The 22,006-nt window shown below is 38.1% G+C and overlaps 1 protein-coding gene across 11 annotated transcripts in view; it reads right to left on the reverse strand.

Moving 5' to 3' along the window:
• The window catches only part of GAPVD1 (GTPase activating protein and VPS9 domains 1), a 68,367-nt gene that overhangs the window by 20,267 nt on the left and 26,094 nt on the right, over positions 1–22,006 (reverse strand). For 2 of the 11 annotated variants that reach the window (XM_086325214.1, XM_086325213.1), the window contains exons 3-17: positions 21,148–21,991; positions 19,332–19,418; positions 18,250–18,384; positions 17,911–18,100; positions 15,255–15,415; positions 14,730–14,796; positions 13,442–13,567; positions 11,519–11,692; positions 9,406–9,546; positions 7,930–8,064; positions 7,326–7,445; positions 3,383–3,460; positions 2,881–3,254; positions 1,146–1,233; positions 75–155 (exon numbers count right to left, since the gene is read on the reverse strand). In XM_086325214.1, the coding sequence (XP_086181340.1) occupies positions 75–155; positions 1,146–1,233; positions 2,881–3,254; positions 3,383–3,460; positions 7,326–7,445; positions 7,930–8,064; positions 9,406–9,546; positions 11,519–11,692; positions 13,442–13,567; positions 14,730–14,796; positions 15,255–15,415; positions 17,911–18,100; positions 18,250–18,384; positions 19,332–19,418; positions 21,148–21,991 (2,801 nt within the window). Of the gene's footprint in view, positions 1–74; positions 156–1,145; positions 1,234–2,880; positions 3,255–3,382; positions 3,461–7,325; positions 7,446–7,929; positions 8,065–9,405; positions 9,547–11,518; positions 11,693–13,441; positions 13,568–14,666; positions 14,797–15,254; positions 15,416–17,910; positions 18,101–18,249; positions 18,385–19,331; positions 19,419–21,147; positions 21,992–22,006 lie in introns of those variants that run through there. The other 9 variants (XM_086325212.1, XM_086325211.1, XM_086325218.1 and 6 more) reach the window with 6 other exon arrangements.

Genomic DNA, 22,006 nt, shown 5'->3' on the forward strand with positions numbered 1-22,006 from the left:
GGCACCCAAGAGAAAGTGTTATGAAATATGTGCTCTGGGAATGAAGGAGCCAGGAAGTCCATGAGTCTACAAACCTGTGAGTGTTGAGAATCTGTCAGGCCCCAGATCATCTTTGTCTTTTTCTTGTTTTTCTTTCTTTCTAAATGGTATAGGAGCTGGAAATTAAATAAAGTCAGTAGTGTGACATATAACATACTGCACTACTCGGCAGACAGCAGTCATTCTGGAGTTAACTGGTGTGCCAACATTTCTAAGTGGAAGGAAGGTGAAAAGTTTAAAAGCTAAGAAATCCCGAGTGTCCACTGATTATCATTCTTAACATAGCATTGAAGGTTCTTAAAGAAGTTTTCAGAATCTGCTTTGAGGTCATCTGCCACAGGAAGAAGGATTTAACAGGAATCTACTGGCACTGAATCAAAACCACTGCCTCTTAACCTCTGCTCAAAAAAACACAACACGTTCAAAGCTCTGAGCCTCATTCTCTCCTCCTCTAGTGGGCCTGAGTCTGGCGTGAGAGCAGTGCTCCTCAGCTCCTGAGCACCACAGTGCCGAGAAGCGGCCTTCGGAAGCAGCCCCTCCCTTTAGTTCTGGATAATCTCTCCTTCCTAGAAGAGATGCTTTTGCCAACTCAGATTTCAATACCTATTGGAATGATGCCAGGCTATTCACACAAAAAAAGCAAACAATGTACACAACTGCCTTCCAGAATAAACACTAATATTCAGGGTATTATCATTCTCAATGATTATAAACATAAGAAGCTTAAGTTTATTCCAAGAATGTAAAGAATGAATTTTCAACGTTTATTAATAGCATCCCTTTTTCCTGCAGTAATTATTAGCAATACATATGTCAAAAGTCCTACATGTTTAACTTCAATGGAATATAATATTTAAACAACTGTGGCCTGCCTGACTTTCATTTATGAAACCATTGCCACTTCCTGCAAAGAACAGGAACTATCACTTCTAAAGCTGTACCTTAGCATTCACCTGAGTGAAAGCATTTTCTATAACCTCAAAACAGCATGAAACTCAGGCCCCACAAGAACCTCCCAGAGGAGTTGAAATTTTAGCTCTCTGAAAGAGATTTGGGGGCTTTGCTTCTTGTTGCTATTATTGCATTCTGATATCTTATAAAATTACCTTTGGGCATGGCAGAAACAAAACGTTTTCTCCACCAAGGTCTGTTCCTGTCTGATTTCTCATCATCGCTATCTTTGCGTTCTTCAGTCTGTAGAAAAAGTTTGATGTTTTATTTGTAGTTGGACAGCAGGATAAATTACTATGAAAAGGATTTTAGTTAGTCTGTAAAATACAAAAACCACTCATTTGTCTTCAAAGCAAAACTGTTCTTATTGTGGTACAGGCAGCTTCTGGAACATAGACGTATACCTTTCAAGCACTAGACTGATTGATTACTTGAGGGCAGGCATTATCTCACTACTATCAGTAAGCCAAAAGGGTAATAGAGTCCAGCATAGAGTAGGCACTCAATAAATACTCATAAGGGATGACTAAATGCAATGCAGATAAAATCTAGAGATTTGGAGAGAGGTAGCAGTAGTATTAATAATAAAACTGAGTATGTACTGTGTGCCAAACACTGAATGAAAAACATGTATTACCTCATTTAAACTTCACAGTAGCCTTGTGGGTGCTAAGTGGCTTCAGTCGTGTCTGACTCTTTGCAACCCCACGGACTATAGCCTGCAAGGCTCCTCTGTCCATGGGATTCTCCAGGCAAGAATCCTGGAATGGGTTGCCATACCCTCCTCCAGGGTATCTTCCTGACCCAGGGATCAAACCTGGGTCTCCTGCATTGCAGGCACATTCTTTACTGTCTGAGCTACCAGGGCAGCAAAAGGGCTTAACAATAATATTTATAGTCTCAGGAAATAAATATTATTACTAAGCCCTCTTTATAGATGAGAAATATGAGGCTAAAAAAGGTTATCTCCCCACGTTCCCCAAAGTTATTCAGACTGGATGTGGCACAGCTGCTCAAAGCTAGATGTGACCAATTGCAAAGTTGCTGCTTTGACCATCAATTATGAGTTATCATTAAGACTACATGTCAAAAGGCAGAGACTATAATTCCTTTACTAATCTATGATATGACCCTAGACAAATCATTTTATTTTTGTTTTCTCATCTACAAAATTGGAACTAAAAATACCTTCTCTGAGGGCATCCATGTGAATGGGATATCAGAACCTAAGAAGGGAAATGAGGGCACCCAGGGAGGGTTCAGTGGTGGGGGTGGGATATTCATTACATGAGGGAGACTCATCAATTAAGTACCTACATGAAGAATCATGAAAGCAGGCTTCTCACTGCTGGAGAAGGGAATTGCAAACACAGAATGAGAGACATGAATTCTGCTGTTCTTGAACTGGAAATGTTTCTCTACATAGAAAGATAGAGAAATATGCACTGGAGCATCGGGTTGGCACCTAAGTCTCACAAGGCTGGGGGAGGGAGGCTCTTTGTGTCTCATTCCAACTTTTTTTAGTAACCCTGTGAGTGCTGAAAAATTAAAAATAATAACTTATTGGAAAAAGAAAAAAAGCAGTTCCTCTATCCATCTCTGAAGGAAACCGTGAGGTTTAAATGAGATACAAAATCACTTGTAGAAAAGTTAAAAGTATCATAAAAATGCAAGATACTACAAAACCAAAGTAGAGGGATTTTTTTAATGGGTTAAGGTGCTGGACATACCAGACTGACAAACCACCTTTAGACATGACTACTGTCCCTCCTTCACCCTAGATTTATATATTCCGCATTAATTTCAGGTATCAAGAGAACTAGGCAGATGGAACACTAACTGTAGCTGACCATAACGAGCAAGCTCTTCTGCATGGCCTGTGTCCCGTACCTCTCCTCTTGAGGAGTCCTTACTCGGGGATGAAGATGAAGAGTGAGGCGCAGCCACCAAAGAAGTAGCACCAATGGCTGCGGCTGGAGGGAGTTCTCGCTCTTCATTCCCTGGGCGTCGGTTCCAGCTGGGGTCGCTCATCGGGCGCCGGACAGAAGACACGACGTCGGAGCTCCTGCTGCGAACTAATCTCTCGGGGTACGAGTGCCTTTGCTTAAACGCCTCCATCTCAGCTGGAGTCAGGATATGGGAACCGAAGGTAGGCAACCTGGCCTCGTTTCCTCCCACAGCTCCTTCCAGGATCGGGGGGTCTGGGGGTGGGTGCGACGGCCGGGCATAGTGAACCTTCGGCCTTACCACAGCAGAAGCTCCCCCTGCAACACAGGAAAAACGTTCTCAGCTGAGACACAACTGGTCCCAAAAGGCATGAACAAAGGGGTTGTAGTTCTGCTCTTCTGGCCGTGATAGAACAGGAGCCAGAAAGTTCACCCGACTACTTTACCTTCGTGCGAAGACAATGGATCAAACATGGCAAGCAGAGACTCTGACTGAGACGGAGGAGAGGTCAGCTGGTGGGCACCTGAAAGACACGGGCAGACGGTGTGACCAACTCAGGAGTCATGACTCAGAGGCGGTCTCCACGCAGCGAAAAAGGCTCTCTCTTCCACAGGTTTCCTTTTTGACCAATCAGAACTTGAGGGGCATACCAGAAAAAACAGTCTAATAAATAGTATATTCTGATTACGTCAAATTCACTTTAGGTTTTTATCTACATACATGGATTTTAATTATGTTTAAGTGGTCTAGTATCCATATGCCTATTACTTTTAATGGCCAAATTATATTGTGGTTATTGCAAAGAGCAGAGTCAGAAGATGAAAATCATCAAAACTTTCAGAATGTTTTAAGTTTCCTGAGTCCACTTTGCCTTCACCTATAAAAACAAATACTACCTACAGAAGGAGCATAAATTAAAAGTTCTAAAACTTGAAATTCACTATTGTTCTCAGCAACAGAGAACTCATAACAAAAGTGAGTCAAGCTACATTATACCACAAAACAAACTTGAACCTCTAAAATACGTTATTTTAAAGCTACAGAGTAAAAGATGATTCCTCTGAGCTTGAGTGCTCAGTCGCTCAGTCATGTCGGACTCTTTGCGACCCCATGGACTGTAGCCCACCAGGCTCCTCTGTCCATGGAATTTTCCAGGCAAGAATACTGGGACAGGTTGCCATTTCCTAGTCTAGAGGATCTCCCCAACCCAGGGATTGAACCCATGTCTCTTGCATATCCTGCACTGGCAGGCAGATTCTTGACGCCTGTGCCACCTAGGAAGCCCCCTCTAAGCATATGTCTAAACAATCAAAATGAGAGACTATTAAAACACATAAGTATGTAGAGACTAAAACTCACAAATATATGAAAGAAACTGTTGCTCTAAACTTTCTAGTCTGAGTTCTTTTTTGATAATGAATGATACTATGATTTTTCCAATTGATTTTCCTTTTGTTCTGTCTTATAATTACTTTCCTTTCTAAAAACTACAGAAATAGTTTATCATTAGGAAAGATAGCTTAGAATTATCAGTTTTCAAGATTTTGGTCTTAGGTCATGTAAAACATGCTTAATTTCTTTAAATTATTTTTTTATATTTTGGCTGCACCACACAGCACATGGTATCTTAGTTCTCCACCCAGGTTCCAACCCACATACCTGACAGTGGAAGTGTGGCGTCTCAACCACTGGGCTGCCAGGAAAGTCCCTTACAATTTCTTAACCCTAAAACCTTACTTATATGTAAGGTTATATATAATACTATAACTAATATAAGATATATTATAAGATATATAATAAGATATATCTTATATATCTCATATAAGGTTGGTTATATCTAATATAGTTAACCATACTAGCAATTAAAACTGAAAAGAATATATAAATAAAACATTTAAACTTTTGATAAATTTTATATTAAAATGTTACATATATTAATTCAATTGAATACACTCATTAAATGGTAACACAAATAACCTTTTTAGGTGAAAAGTAACTATATTTTCCAAAATAAAAAGCCAGAAGAGTGACACGTTTACATTTCTGCAAATTCCTTCATAGAACACAGCTAAATTCTCATATCTGCTTCTGCTTTCCATCTGTTGCACTGTGCTGTTGTGGTTGACGTATATAAGGAAAAGCTGATCACACAAAGATATGCAAGTAGAAAGGAGATAATATTTTAACAGCCTTTTCAGGAAACTGTGGATATTACTCTTCAAATACTATACCAAACCTTGGCAGTAATAACTATTTTTTAAAGGTTAGCTACAATTTGGAAGCTGAAACCAGACCAACGAACTTTTTTGTACTGTTACATTAAAATTCAAGTGGTCTGTCTTGCACTTTGAAGGAATCTTTTACCCAAGCATGATTTTGTTACATCATGTGTTGGTCATCTGGAAAATACTGGTTCAACTAGATAAATGCAGATCTTCCAAATGTTGACACCATTCATCATATAATATCCAGAAAAAATGACACTCTCAGTATCACCACCAATCTCACCAGAAAAGTTTTTAAATAGCAGTAATCTGTCATGCTCATGGAGGTAGACACAAAGCTTTCAAAAATTCTGATTTCTATCTGAAAGCCTGAATTTTATCACTGGCAACAAACTCTACCCTGTAAGTTGTTTTCCTTGAAATAACAGGCTCATTTTGTTAATTTTCAAGAAATGTCTGCCAAATACCCAAGTACCAATAACTACAGCTTATCATTCTTTCAAGTAAAAATGATGTTTCATGAAAAAACAAACAATGAAAAAAGAAAAAAAAAAGCTACTTCAGCTCATAACTCAATCATATAAGCTTTTCCTTAGACATGCCATCATATTTCAGAATGCAGCAAAAATCCATTAGGGATATTTCCTGTGTCTTCAGAATATTAGACAGATGTGTACTCAAGGGTTGAGATATAAAATTAAATAATTTTTACTGCTTTATCAAACACATTCATAAGTAAAACTTTTATTTTTTTTAACTCTGAGAAAAGAATACAGTGACTGGTAGCCTGGTCCTGCTGTCCTGCTTTGTCCTAAAGGCCTCGGCAAATTTACCCATCTTTGCTTGTGTACTATCAGTGCAACGTCAGTATGGTACAAAGGACAATAACCTTTTATTATATGAAACCAGTTTTGACCTCATACCTCCCCAACCCCTTGAGAGGTCATAAGGGCCCTCAGTGGACCATGGACACGACACTCTGAAAACTGCTGGTTTAGAACAGTGGTTCTCAACTGGGGCTTACTGTACCACCGAAGTGATCATTTGGCAATGATTTTTGGTTGTTCCCCGATAGCTCAGTTGGTAAAGAAGCTGCCTGCAATGCAGGCAATCCCAGTTCAATTCCTGGGTTAGGAAGATCTGCTGGAGAAAGGATAGGCTACCTACCCACTCCAGTATTCTTGGGTTTCCCTTGTGGATCAGCTGGTAAAGAATCCGCTTGAAATGTGGGAGACCTGGGTTCAATCCCTGGGTTGGGAAGATGCCCTGGAGAAGGGAAAGGCTACCAACTCCAGTATTCTAGCCTGGAGAATTCCATGACTGTATAGTCCATAGGGTCACAAAGAGTCAGACACGACTGAGCAACTTTTACTTTTGGTTGTCATGACTGCACAAGAAGGGGATGGTACGCTTCCAACAGAGGCCAGAGATGCTGCTAAACATGCTACAATGCACAGGACAGGCCCCACAGCAAAGAATCACCTGGCTCAAAATGCCATAGTGTTGAGGTAAGAAACCTTGGTTTAGAATAAACAAAAATGTAAAAATAAAAGTACTTCAAAACCCAGTACCCAAATCCTGTAAAGCAATTATCCTTCAATTAAAAAACAAATTAAAAAAAAAAACCATTACACAGTATATAAAATCACTACTTACTAGCACTCTGGTACTTCTTCCCAGTGCTTTCTTTAGGATAGGTTTTTTTTTTTTTACATTTTATTATCTTATATATAAAATGCTTTAAGATAAAATTTCCAAGTGATATTATGTTCTAGGTATTTCTCCAAATTATTTCATATTCTTTAAAGTATTTAAAAAACAGCTGTGCAAGTTCTAATAAGTGGTTACTTCAAAATTCACTTAGCCATTCTATTTTTCAGTTCTTAGGTTGTTTTACGTTTTCTGCCAATATAAATATTATGAAGAATATCTTGGTGCCTAAGACTTTCTCCATACATCAACTGTTTCCTTACGACTGATTCCTACAATGGATTAACTGAATGAAATTTAGTCTGTGAACCTTATTTTAAGGCCTTATACACATAATGCCCCAAAGATGTATAACAATTGATATCACCATCAGCAATGTGTTAAGGTTGACAGTTTCAGTCATGGATGTGATCATTTCTATTAATAAAAGTCATTCTCATTTCCCCTTCTTACCATGGGTGACTTCATCCATGTCTGGACTAGTGACAGAATCTTTACCCCCAAAATCAGAGCTGCACTCAGATCTCAGATCTTCAATCTTATTGGGAATATCCTCAGAGGTTGCACTTATGCCTTCAGAAAAAAAAAAAATATATATATATATGGTAAAAAAATTAACAGCAAGAACAACAAAATAACCACACAAAAAGTATATGAAGTTTGGAGAAATGTATATAGTCTCACATTCTTTTGTGTCCCAGTTCTTTACAAGGGAGTTGTTTGGTATTATATCCTTTCTCGTACTATTGCTTAAATATATTTACTTTGATTTGTACAACATAATCAGAATTACCACACGACAGCTAAATACAGTAGCAGAGGCTACCAAGAACAGATAGTTATAGAGGGAACACACACAGACTGTCTATCAACCACTCTGACAAGTTCTATAAAGGCACATAGTAACTTCTCACAGATGTCAGATCCCGAAGAAATAACTGTTTCCTGGGAGTTACTCAGATCTTAAACAAAATATATATCTTTGCTATTGACTTTATAAAGGGGGAAGTGGGAACACACCTTCAAGTCCTTATTCCTTAAAACAAGACAGACATACCCGACACAACACTGAGGCCTGGTGTGCTGGGGCGGGAACTGACCTCCCTGACATCCGTATCATCAGATGTGCTACCCAGTCCAGAACAGCTCTCCAGTTCCTGCAGTCGCTCTTCCTGCTTTAGATCTGGGGCCTCTAAGCAGAAGAAGTGAGGTACCACATTAGTGATTCTGCTAGCACATCACAGTTTCAGCTTTTGTGACCCAGATGAAGAAAGCTACTGGGGCATGAACAGACTCAGTGCAAACAGACTTCCAAGTCTGGGCCAGTTAGCAAAGCCAGTTAGATCAAGTGTTAAAGAAGTCAAGGTTGTGGTTTTTATCCCGATACAGGCCAGTTCACTGTGAACAGATGAAAACTCTGCTTCCAGATCACTAATCTCAGAGTATTTTTTCTTCTGGTTAAGTAAACTAAAGAATACAGGCGAGCCTGCCATTAAATCAACCACTTTCTAAAAAAATAACTCCAATGGTGGCTCAGATGGTAAAGCACATGTCTGCAATGCAGGAGACCCGCGTTCGATCCCTGGGTTGGGAAGGAAGATCCCCTGGAGAAAGAAATGGCAGTCCACTCCAGTAGTCTTGCCTGGAAAACCCATGGACAGAGGAGCCTGGTAGGCTACAGTCCATGGGGTCATTAAGAGTCGGACACGACTGAGCGACTTCACTTTCACTTTCCTGGATGCTTGGCAGTGAGCTAATCCTACCATCTCCTTATGGACAGGTCAGCATGTCTGAATGTGGTAAGGTTAAAAAACACATATCAAAATCACTTCATATTTTTGAGCCAAGCAGATGAAACAGAATGTAATTCAGATACCCAGTTGCTTATATTTGCATCCTGGTAGTTGATACTTAGTTGAAGCCAAGGATTTAAATTCATAAGCAGAAAAAAAGCAGAAATGCAATACATAAGAGAAAGTACAAAATACACCTAGCAGGCTACAGCCCATGGGGCTGCAAGAGTTGGACAGGACTGAGCAACTAAACCACCGCCACGTTTATAATAACCCTGCACAAAAGAATTCTTGGGATTCCAGAGTCTCAATTTCAATGCATTTCAAAAATACATTCGGTATCTTTGGGTTAAATTCTCCAAATCTAAACATGCTTATTACCAGGTATTCAACCACTCAAGGTTCAAGCTGTGCTGCTATTCTTCTCTTGCAGTAAGTTAGTAAGAGACATTGAACTCAATGTCCCACATAGAATCCTGATGAGTTACTAACAATTGCTTTCAAGATAAATGAACCAAGTTAGAAAGCACCTGTTATCAGCCTCTGCCATCCAACTACATTTTTTCTTGATGGATGCAAAACATCCTAAACTAATTTATCATTTGAAGTTTTTAGCAATGTTATTGCCTCATACTTGTCAAACGTATATCTGACAAAAGGTATACATAATATAGAAATTAGGATGCCTTACATTTAAAACTTCTGTGCAAATCAAAAGCAAACAATGACAGCATACTAACCTGAGTCACTTGGCAATACCTCTACACTCCAAGCTTCGCTTGTTGTCTCTGATATGGTGGAACCAGTGCAGGGGTCAAGAAGCACTGACCCCGAACCTGGCAGGCACAGTAAACTGCCTAACATGTTCTCTGCTGCTGCACCTGCATAACCAACGGGGAGCAAAGGGTTAACAAAGATCCTCAGGGAAAGAGCAGTGATGAAGGAAAAAGGGCAAACACGAAGCTAACAACATCTCTCTACTCACAAGAAAAAGGCCAAGGTAAGAGTAATTTCAATCAATAAAACCACTAAAAACACACATTTCCCACTTGGGTCACAATAGCACGAATGCCTTTTCATCAGTTTCCTACTATTCACCTTGGTCTCCACTGAGAAAACACAGTTCATTAGGTCAAGTCATTGCAACGAGCTTTCACTCTTGTTTTTCAGCAAATTTTGTGTCCTCAGCACTTCTCTAATAATTATAGTCCTTCAGGGATTAAAAACACTCAGAGACATTTAACCACAGAAAGTTATACTGGCCAAACGTTTTTTTCTGGCACATTAACCACATATTCAGAGCAATAAAGTATATTTGCAGGAAAATACACATCTCCTTTGTAGCATTCACTCAACTGCAAATACAACTTATTGCCCAAATACAGTTCACCTATAGGAAAAATATCACTTTGACATCTGGAACAAAATAATGCAAAACCAATTGGGAAATCTATTTATACGTCTTAAAAATACAAACAGAAAGATTAAACATTGTTGTACATCTGTGTTAAAAATAGTCAAGTTCAGAACACTCCACTACTTCTGATTAAACCTAATAAACTTCTCACTTTGACATCTGGAACAAAATAATGCAAAACCAATTGGGAAATCTATTTAAACGTCTTAAAAATACAAACAGAAAGATTAAACATTGTTGTACATCTGTGTTAAAAATAGTCAAGTTCAGAACGCTCCACTACTTCTGATTAAACCTAATAAACTTCTATTTCAGTAGATGAAGAACTTTTGGAAAAAGGTTACTGGCAAAAGTTACCTTTTAAAGATACGTCACAGTTACCAAGGGGAAAAGATGGGGGGCAGGGATGGATAAGTTAAGAGTTTGAGATTGGCATATGCACACTACCATATATGGAATATATGGTCATTAGGGACCTATCATATAGCACAGGGAACTCTGCTCAATGTTCTGTAATAATCTCCATGGGAAAAGAATCTAGAAAAGAGTAGACAGATGTGTATGTGTAACTGAATCACAACTAACAAAACACTGTAAATCAACTATACCCTGATGTAAAATTTAAAATTTTTTAAATGAAAGATATGTCATGAAATAATCACAAATAAAATAATGTCTGGAACATGCCTAAACATAATCACATAATCAGGAGAGGGGATGAAAAGGTGGGAGAAGAGATGAAACAACTGGCCAGGTGTGTATGTGTACTGTTGCATCTGGGTGACGGGTAATGGTGCTCAGTGTACTGTTCTCTCCTGTATTTGTTTGAAATGGTCCATGATTTAAAAAGAAAATAAAGATGGTGATTACAAGACTGTGTGACTCTTTCAGAAGGGACAGAACACTATCCTTAAAAAGGTAACTTTTAACATATGGAAACTGTATCTCGATAAACCTGATACTAGAAAAACAGAAAAAGAGAAAACTGTTCCTTCCTTGGAGCAGAATTAAACCTTCCAGAAGTGAATTCAGGTTTTAGAGAATCTCAATATATTACTCTGAAAGGCTTTACGGCTATAACCCATAAGAATTTTCATTTTAAGGCAAAGTGTTTAGTTTCAAAAGAATATGCTAATCATAGACTAAGAACATATCCTAGGCTCTGTAAACAAGAATTGACAAGAAGATAATTCAAAAGATTGGTTCTTCTTTTTTGTATGGGGAAGAACCCTTAAATGCAGACAGAGAAAACACTACCTATATTTCAATAAAGAGAAAAAAAAAAAATACACAAATGCCTTGTCACATACAATTATCTCAGTTTTCCAGTTATTAACATACACACCATGTTAGAGCACAGAAGCTCCCTCCCATGAGGGGTGGGTGGATACGAATAACCGAACAGCAATCTTCCAGAGACATTCACCAGCAGTTACCTGCGATTTCTTGCAAGCGATCTTCATCAATGTTAGGGTCAAAATCACTTCCCAAGACATCCGTACTCCACGTCTCACTCACTGTTTCTGATATATCCCTGTCATCCGTCAGTCCCATCATGTCACGGATTTCAAACTTCCGGAGCTTATCATCAAGATTATCCTGCGTGGTAGCTAGCAAAAGCAAAATTAAGCACTTTAAAACTCACAGCATAGCTACCATTTTTAAAATCAACTTTAAAGAACTTTATGTGTTTGAACTCCAAGTTATGTATTTGAACACGAACATTCAGCACACAGTACCAAAACACGGAATTATTCCCTCATGGATGTACTCTTTCCCTCTCTGAACCAAGCTCAACATATGTCCTCCCCCTTCTGGTCAGTTACTGTCTCCATGTCCTCAGTAGTGTGACACTGTTCAAGAATTGGGATATATGCCCCCTTCTTCGAATTTGGACGGGCCTGGTAACTTGCTCTGTCTGAAAGGATAAAGAGGAAGTGAGCCAGTTGCGAGGTTAGGCTTCAAGAGATCTCACAAGCATCTGCTCTCTCTCATCCTTGCTTCTGCCCCGAGGACAAGCTGAAACCAGCTTTTTAGGGGAGCAGGAACCACACGGAACAAAGGAAAGGTCATCCTAGACTAGCCAGCTCCCCACTGACCAATAGACGCCCAGCTAAAATTAGCAGAGCTCCCTACTTTGACTACAAGTGATCCAAGATGCATGAGGGTCCAGATTCGATCAGGGAACTGCATCCCACAAGCTGTAACTAAGGGTCCTTCGTGCTGCAACCAAGACCTGGCATAGCCAAATAAATATTTTTTAAAAAGAATACCAGAATCACCTAAAAGGTTTGTTAAAGAAGTGATATTCTTTCAACTTCCATCTTAAGCTAATATTATTTTAGGTTTCTGCTTTTTGCAGAAAATTTAATCCTAAATAACACAGTGACAAACTGATTCAGTAAAACTCAGCCTTACTTTTATTCAACCCACATGTAACCTGACTGGCAACCCTCTTTTCCCTTCTAAAAAGAGATTAAACCATGATTTCTAGAAATGAGACATGGGAAATGCCTTTTCTTTTTTTTTCCTTTTTTCCTAACTCCTCAGGTGATTTTTACACCCACTGAAGTCATTGCCTCAAATCCAGTTGAGGGCAATAAACATTCCCATAAAATCCACCAGTGATCTTTTTCTACAAGGACAACAGGGATCCATCTGCTTTTCATCCTAACCTCACATTATCACCCTACTTGACAGTTCCTGAGAGAGTACTATGGTTTCCCAGCTTGCTTATACTATTAATATTACTTTACCTAGAGTATCTCTAGTTTCAGCCAATGCCAATGCCAGCCAGGCTTCAAGGCTAGTATTTTCTCCCTATAAGCTTTTCCCTACACTTTGAACCACATGTATTTCTTACCCAGAACTGCCAATGCACTTTTATGATAATTTTAATCATTTGCCTACCATTTTCTGCCTATTCTAAGTTCCTTGAGCCCTCAGAATTTATCTTAGCACCGCTTAAAATTGTAATACTACAGAACTGAAATACCAAGTATCACACAATTCAAGCAATTCATTTTAGTTCTTCTATGTAATTTAAGCCTAAATAATCCACTTAGCAACTAAACACTTTTTTTTTTCTGACTCCACCATGCAGCTTACAGGATCTGAGTTCCCCGACCAGGGATTAAAGCAGGCCATCACAGTGAAAGTGCCAAGTCCTAACTGCTGGGCTGCCAGGGAATTCCCAACCAAACACATTTTTAAGAAATGTAGGAACTATGAATAAATGCCAGTTTAATGGTCATTATATAATCAACTGAACACAGCCAACTCACAGGAAAACAGATTGCTTATTCTGTGACCAGGTAAATTCTCTGCTACTTGAGCAACTGAATTCAACCTCACTTTACCTTGCTCATGCTCTAACAGCTGTAGAGCTTCAACTCCATTACTCCCAGAAGGTCCTGCTCCAAGCTCTGATACAGATTCCCCCTCCAGGTCTAGTGAGGACACTGAATTAGAACGATTTGAAGGACCTAGAGAGACGTTTATACTGTGAGTGAACTTTACAAGACAGTCATGAGCTGCCATGTACTGTTTCATGCCTTGATAAGAAAATAAAAGACTGATTAAAGTGCTTTTAGTGCTGTTACACCCTAAAAATAAACACACCCTTTAGCCAGAAATTCTGCTTTTAGACATTTATCCAAAGGAACTAATCAAACTCCATCTAAGGTTGCTTGTTGCAGGACTTCTTATAATGTCTAAAAAGTGGAAACAATCTACTTGTGTAGTCACAGAAGAAAGTTTAAATATATTATGAGAAATGCCCATTTGAAGTTAAAGAAAGTAGCCATTAAAAACTATGTTATTTAAGAATGTTCAATTACAAAGGGAAATGTTATTGTTACACTGTTAAACCAAAAAAGCTGCAAAACAGCATAAGCCTAATTTTGCTGTAAATAAACCAAAATGTTAACTGTTATTAATAGAAAGATAAGGTTACAGATGGTTCAATTTTTCCCCTTCATTTCATTCTCTAGAATGAATGTACATTACTTACATTTTTAAAAGTGAGGGGGGAAAAGGAAAAGTCACCACTGTTTATGTTACCCTAAAATGTCAATCAGCTTGGGACTCTTCCATTAATAAAGCCTGTCCTTGCACATGGACTCACATATTCTCACTTTACAATCTTGCCTTTTCATTTCCTTTTTAATTCCTATCCTATTTCCATTGTATCTTTCCACTTCATTAAAAGGTTAAACGGATACACACTGTCCTGAAATATTATGAGTCCATTTTTTCCATTTACACATGCATTAATCCCTCTAAAGGAGCTCTATAAGCTTTGGTATATTTTAATACTAGTGAAATAAAACTCGGTATTATTCAAGTCTCAATAAAGACATACATCTTCTCTACTTTATATGACCAAAGGTCTCTTGCCATCTTAATTTTATTCAGAGAAATCATCTTTACAGCCAACTGTTCGAGATCATTAGAGGAAAACTTCATTACTCTCCTCGGTGAGAGGCACAGATGGCATAATTATAATTTATAAGGCTCCTTTAAAGAACAGAAAACAAAATATTACTTGAATCACACAACTCCTTGAATGAAGTAACCCTTCACCTTCAGATATTCCTTCCAGATTATCACTGCACAGGGAGAAGCGCAAGGTTTTATCAGGTTTACCGTGGAGTTTGTTTTCATCAACAGGGACGTCTCCTTGTCCTCCATCCGAAAGCTGCATGTTGAGGACCTGAAAAATAAAACGCCATTAGTTTATCACAACGGAAAGATTGCTGATAAGAAAAACAAACCATGGCAAATGCATATTTAATTTCTTCTTAACATTAAATAATCGTTTTTTAACTAAAAACCCATTTACAGGGTCTAAGTGCCCCTGGGATGAAAGTACATCAAGAAGAACTGAAGAACTGAACCTATGCCTTTCCATGACCCCACTGATGTCAGTGACTCAACAGGCAATCAGCTGCCAATGGGCAGTTCAGGGCTGCAGGAATCCGAGGCTTCAGGGTCAGCGGTCTGTCCCTGATGGTTCAGAGGTTAAGACTCCCAGCTTCCATTGCAGCGGGAGTGGGTTCAATCTCAGGTTGGAGAACCAAAATCCCTCATGCTACACAGCATAGCCAAGAAAAAAAAATCTAAATTTCTTAAGGTTAATAGCTATAAGTGTGTGTAACAATACAATCATACCTCATTTTCTGACATCATCCCTGGAGTAAGCTGGGGACCTGTTCCTAAGGAAATGACCAACACCTCTTCCGGCTGCACCTCCTGGATGGTTTCTTGAGCTGATCCTTCATGGTCCATATGCAAGTCCATTAGCACGTTAGTGCGACTTCTGCTCCGAGTTGCTAACAAAACAATTTCAAGTATGATCATTTACAGAAAAAACAAAATGAAGAAAATGGCACATTAATACAAAAATATATTTTCTATTAATGTAGAACACTTGCACATGCACAAAAAAAGACTGGTGAGAATGTGAATAAGAAAAAAATATATATGTCCTCCCAGGTACTCATCTAGTGACTGACACAAACTCTCCTTCAAAACTGATCCACAGAAACAATGATCCATGTTCACCTGACAGGGAGTGACAGATTACACCTGCAGAACAGCAAACACGCCTCCATCACTTTAAGACTTGGGGGTGACAAGAAAAGCATTATTTTATTCTTTTACCTTTTCAAGATATCTTCAACTACTTCTACAACATAATGACTTAACTGCCACAGGTCTCCCATACTCATAACTACACTCACAAGCATTAGAAAATTTCGTATGGAAATCTGATAGCCATACAAAGTTATACGCATTAATTAGGCAACTGTTAATAAAACAGAATCAAAACATTGTTTTTTCTGAACTGTATTAACCTCTTTTCAAAGATACAGAAGAGTTCTCTGTTTGAATACACATTTCCTTTCTGCTTTATGGGAACAGTCTGAACTAACAAAGGATCTAATTATTTTGTGGTGCTTTTTCCTCTGTCTATAAGTAAATAAGTAATAGCTTTAGAAAGTATTCCATCCTACAGATCTTGTAAGAACTTTGGAAACTGAAAGATTTAGATGGTTTGTGACAAATTCTCTATGAGTTTCAGTCCTCTGTGATAAGCTTCAGTTTTCTTTCAGAGGCCATTACAATTCGATACAACTAGAATACTAAATAGATAATCTTTCTGTACAAAATAAAAAACACAGACAAAGCCAAAACACTCAATAATAACAAAAGCCTTTCACCTTCAGTTTGAGTGAAAGCTGACCTACTTGAAGACAGAAATATAAACAATCATGTTCTCTCCACAATGCTGTAGATCACTTCATCAATCACTCGAACTTTCAAAAACTCAAAGTACACACCAACTTCCACAAGTCTAAAACAGGTTTCACTCACACCTTTCTTCGCTGACTCTGTCTTCTCTCGAATTGTAAGCTTAAATTCAGCTTTATGAACAACTACATGAAATCTTACGGAATAAACTTTACAATTTGTAAAAATGCAAGTAATCAAAGTTCATGTAGCAATTTACATAAAGCAAAAGCAACATGCACATGGAGCACGATTTCATAAACTATTTCTTAAATAAAAGTTGTGTAAGAAGAGGAACAGCCTATTACCCACCAAACGGGGTTACTAGAGTAATATGAGCAGTAAGACTGGTGGCTGAGGAATCCCAGGCAGTGATGGCTGCTAACTGTTGTCCTGGGTTGCGAAGGCATTAAACAGAAAGAAAATCGACCCTCTGAATAACGGACATATCTCTTACAATAGGAAGTAAGTTCAACGACCAGGTCACACAACTGTACAAAATCACAACGGGCAAACATTTGAAGTTTACTTTCCATGATACTTTTCCTTTTATATAATGACACTTCTGAATGACAAGAAATGAAAGAACTAATGTACACGAGTGAATCATGGAAGAAAAAAAAATCTCTGGTTTACCAAACACCACTTGTTTCTTAATGCTAAAAAAAAAAACCCCGCAAATAAGACTATAATACTGAATGTCAAGTTTTACTTTTTTCTTTCTCTAGTTCTGAAAATTGACATTTTGGGATGACGAAAGCCAAAGACTTGAAGAATATGATGCCACATTCCTACTGATGTGTATGCTCAGTTATGTCTGATTCTTTGCGACCCCGTGGACTGTAGCCCACCAGGTTCCTCTGTCTATGGAATTTTCCAGGCAAGGATACTGGAGTGGGTTACCATTTCCTACTCCAGGGGATCTTCCTGACCCAGGGATTGAATCCATGTCTCCTGTGTCTCCTGCATTACAGGTGGATTCTTTACCACTAAGCCATCTGGGAAGCCCAGTTCTTAATATGCTTGACAAAATAAAATGAAAGTTTTGCCTTATTTCATAAAATAGCAAAGATTTTAACTCAGTCATAAAAGATTGACTATTACTAATAATGAAAAATAGTAACTATATATTTTCAACTTTACCAAGAGAAAACTTCTAAAATAATATTATTTTATTATATTATTTAGAACTTTATGGAAAGAAGAGGTCTACCTAATTCAAATAATGACCACTTAGAGCAAATCACATTTTCAAAATTGTCCAAGACACTGAAATATAAGTATACTGTAAGGGCCATGATTCCAATCAATTATGAAAAGTATGTTTAGATAAAGCTAAAGCCTACTGATGAACTTTAACTAATCTGGTGCAATATTTTTTTAATGTTAAAACCTGAATTACTCCCAGTAAAAATGAAGAGAAGAGCTTCTCCAAATTACTGAAAACTATACCCCTAATCACTAAGCAATAGCCTAGCCTAATAAAGAAACATTCAATTTAAAGGAAAGCCTCAATATGAGAAATTCTCTTTACCTATAGGCAACCGATTCTTTTTATTTGCTGGAGTGGCTGCTGGAGACAGCTGAGGAGTACTGTAGGGGGTCATTTCCAGACTGCTGCTTTTTCCCGGCTTTGCCTGCGGTAGATTTGCCAGTAAGTTGTCAAGAGCCATTCTATCTTCTCTCAGTTGATCTCCAGACATCACACTCTTCATAAAATTCACCTGGCAAAAGTAAAAAGGACATTAGCTTGTGAGATCAATTTTTCAAACAGTGTATATTTCTCACACAATGTATTCATCCATGGGTCTGCCCACGTTTAGATAAATGACTTTTGAGGAAAAAAAATTCTATTATAGAATAAAGCCATTACCAGAGTAATAAGCTGACTGTAGGTTATATAAACCACAGTTCTGCTCAACCCTTCCAGGAGATTAACGGAGGACATTGGCGGGGTCTCCACTGCACGGCCTCCAATCACAACATCAAGGAAAGCAGCAACACAGCTCTGTTCAAACAGGAGAAAAAAACCACTGTGAAACACTCTCCCTTTAAAGTAAGGGAACAGATGGGGACACATGTACACCCGTGGCGGACTCATGTCAATGTATGGCAAAACCAACACAACACTGTAATTAGCCTCCAATTAAAATAAATAAATTTAAAACAATAAAGGGAACAAAATTTCTGACTAAGACAAAGAAGCACGTAGAAAGCTTTTCTTCTTGAAAATTATATTAAACCCAATATTTGAAAAAAATTAAACTCTATAAATTGATATAAAATAATCAACAAGATAGTCTGGTATGTGAAATAAACATGAGGCACACAGTACACACAGTCCTACCACTTGTAATTAGGAAAAGATATTCCTAAAAATATATTAGGAATATACACATAGACTTCTTGAAGGACGCACAGAAGATTGGTAATATAAAGAACCTTTAGAAGAGGAAATGAAGGTTAGAGATCAGAGGTGGAAGGGAAACTTCACTACATAACCTTTGAATTTTAATCTAGGTTGAATGTACAGCCTACTAAAAATATGATAAATTTTTATTTAGTTAAATCAACTGAACAATGCCACGTTAACTTATGAAATCCATTTAAAATTATCAATCATTGCTGATTCATATATTCATAGACTTAATTTTGTAACAATTTTTAAAAATCGAACTTTAAAAAATAATCTTAACAGCTGTTTGGCTCTCATTACAATGGCATCGCCTCAACATTTCAGCAAGTGAGCATTAGTAATCTTTGATGACATCTTCCTTTAAATGCTACTGATCCAACATTGTATCCTCTACAGCCAAACCAAGCATAATTAAAAAGAATATTTAATTTATACATCACTGAGAGATAAGATTTAATAAAGAGAACAGTTAGGTTCACTAATATTTTAGCAGAACTTTCCATACAGAGTCCTTCACATGACATAGGATCCACTCTTACTTTGTCAAATTTTCCAAGGCTGCTCTTTGTCCGGGGATCTCCCTCTTCAGAGCCAGTCATTGCTAATTGCTGCAAAAGGCGGCCAACCTGCAACCCAGAACAGAGGTGGGAAGACGCAGGCTGGAGAGACAGTCCCCACTGTGAAAGCATCTCCATTCTACTCTAAACATCTGTTTCATAAGAATATTCACATCACCTAACTAAGCATACAAAATGGGATCCCCAATAAAATATGCATCTTGACTCTGTCAGCTTTTACTATATTTTAAGGACTTCTGTTTTTTACATTTTTATTTATTTATTTATTTTTGGCTAGACTGCGTCTTCATTGCCGCACAGGCTTTTTCTCTAGTTGCAATGAGCCGAGGCGTCTCTTGAGCTGCAGTGCGGTGGCTTCTCTGGAGGCAGAGCACAGGCTCTAGAGTGCAAGGGCTCAGTAGTTGAGGTGCACGCATCCAGCTGCTTCCCAGCAAGTGGGATCTTCCCAGACCAGGGATCAAACCCGTGTCTCCTACACTGGCAGGCAGATTCTTTACCACTGAGCCACCAGGGAAGCCCACTGTATTTTATTATGTTTATACTGAGCTATAATGAATAAGTAGAAAATTTTGCTTTGTCTTTAATGCATATTATATCGACAATAGGAAATGAAGGTACATGACCTTTGTTTCTGCTGCTGTACTTACCGTATCTTTAAAAACTTAATTTGTAAAAGCTGACAAACTATCTCAAGTTATTATTAAGTACTTTTTTCTATAGTTCATAAAGTACTCAAGGTAAAACATTTTTTCTAGACTTGAAAGCAAATAATTCCTACAGAACATAAGCTGTTTTGAAAGTAAATATTAACTCTCAGAGCCGGATCCTTACTGCAAAAAGTGAACTGTTAATCTACTCTCTAAAGATATTTTGCTGAAAGTTATCATATAGCATCATCTTCAAATCTGGGACAATCCCTCTTTTTACTCATTTTGAAAGCATGTGATTCTATCTCTACTGGAATGACAAAAATAAAACTATAATGATGTTATCGTAAGAATAAATTTAGTGTTTCAGAGATGACAAAGAAATTCTAATTTTATTTTAGGGATGTCTATGTAATTTCTAAACACCCCAAAATGACAGAACTAATCATGAAAAAAAAGCTTATCATTAAAAAAATAATCATCCAAAGATAAGATATATGGTATTCCAAATAAACTCTATCTTCTTCACAGTATTTTTGGGAATAACATATAATTAAAAGAATCCCTTAAGAAATAAAAACATGATTTCAGTAGTTTAGATGATTAGGGGGGAAAAAAGTGCTAACATAGATCCAAAAATCTTCTTTTGAAAACGTTTAGGTCCAGAAGAGTTTCAGATTTCAAAATCTGGAGATTTTAGAAAGGCTGGTAACATACATACGTAACATGCCCAGTATTTAGGGTGGCATCCTATAATCAGATACATTAACATTCCCGCAGCAAAACACAAATACTCATTAACACGAAATGGACTATAAACAGCCTCTTGTTAGTTCAGGATAGGTTTTGCTACCAAAGGAAGTATAAAAGACCACCTCAGTTTTTAATCATTCTGAATTGTGAAATCATGGGAAAGGGATGGTGGTCTTGTTCTAGAAAATGGAATCATCTAAATATTTAAAGTGTGTGAGGACTCCATTTAAAAATGAACACAAAACTTAAGAAGCAAATATTTGGGACACTTTGGGGAAAAGAATGTTAAGAATATACGAACAATGTCATCATACTTTCCGTTCCCACCCCAATGCCCAATCAACTGGTTTCACACTGAATGCCCAGGAAAAGCATACCTGCATCAGGTTAAATCTCGCCACCTCATTAATGGGAGCGTCGGAGATTATTCCATACTGTTCTGGATTGACGACTGCAGGACAAATGAAGCAGGCCAACAGGAGGTCAGTGCACATGGCCCTGACCTCCCCAACTTCCAGTCTGTCTACACAGGAGAGAGTTTTGTACATTTGTGACACAATCCACCTCAGACTATGTGGGAAGCAGTAAGTGTTCTGTTTGAGATAACCAATAAATTTGTTCACCAAGGCCACAAGTTTGGCCTCATTGGAATCCACCATCTCTTGAACCTTCTGCCTAAACCTGTCTGAGCCTTTCTCTCCAAAGAGTTTTTCCTGTTGAGCTGGGGAGAACCTCTCAATCAGCTTGTTTGGGTCTGTCTCCAGGTGATCTTCGTCTTCAACAAGCAGTTGCATGATCGGCTCATGTAAAGTAGCTGTGAGGAACAGTTTGGCAGAAAACAGTCCTTCAGAAAAAAGTTTAAATAAGATGCTGAAGGCACAGGTTCCTCTCCTCAAAAGTCTTCTGGGGTTGTCACTTTCTTTAAGTTCAAATTCAATCAAGTATCTCAACACCTGAAGGAGGTAGCTTTCATCTTCTTGCATAATGCAGTTGCCATAGAGAGAGGTAAAAACTGTGTAAATGACACTCTGTGTGTTCTCCTGATTAAGTTTCTCTCCAGCAACCAAGGAGGAGGCAATAAGACGAGGATTTTCCCTTAGTCGACTCAAGAATTCTCCATAAGCAGTCTCCTGAAATCCCAGTTGCTTATACCCATCAACAAACTGTGTGTCTTCCAAAATCTTAGCATGTTGGCAACATTCAGCAGGGGAAGCTTCAGCACTAAAAAAAAAAGAG

Source organism: Bos grunniens, chromosome 11, assembly GCF_055505025.1.
Source record: "Bos grunniens cultivar Pamir isolate PY7600 chromosome 11, Bosgru_T2T1.0, whole genome shotgun sequence".
Taxonomy (NCBI): domain Eukaryota; kingdom Metazoa; phylum Chordata; class Mammalia; order Artiodactyla; family Bovidae; genus Bos; species Bos grunniens.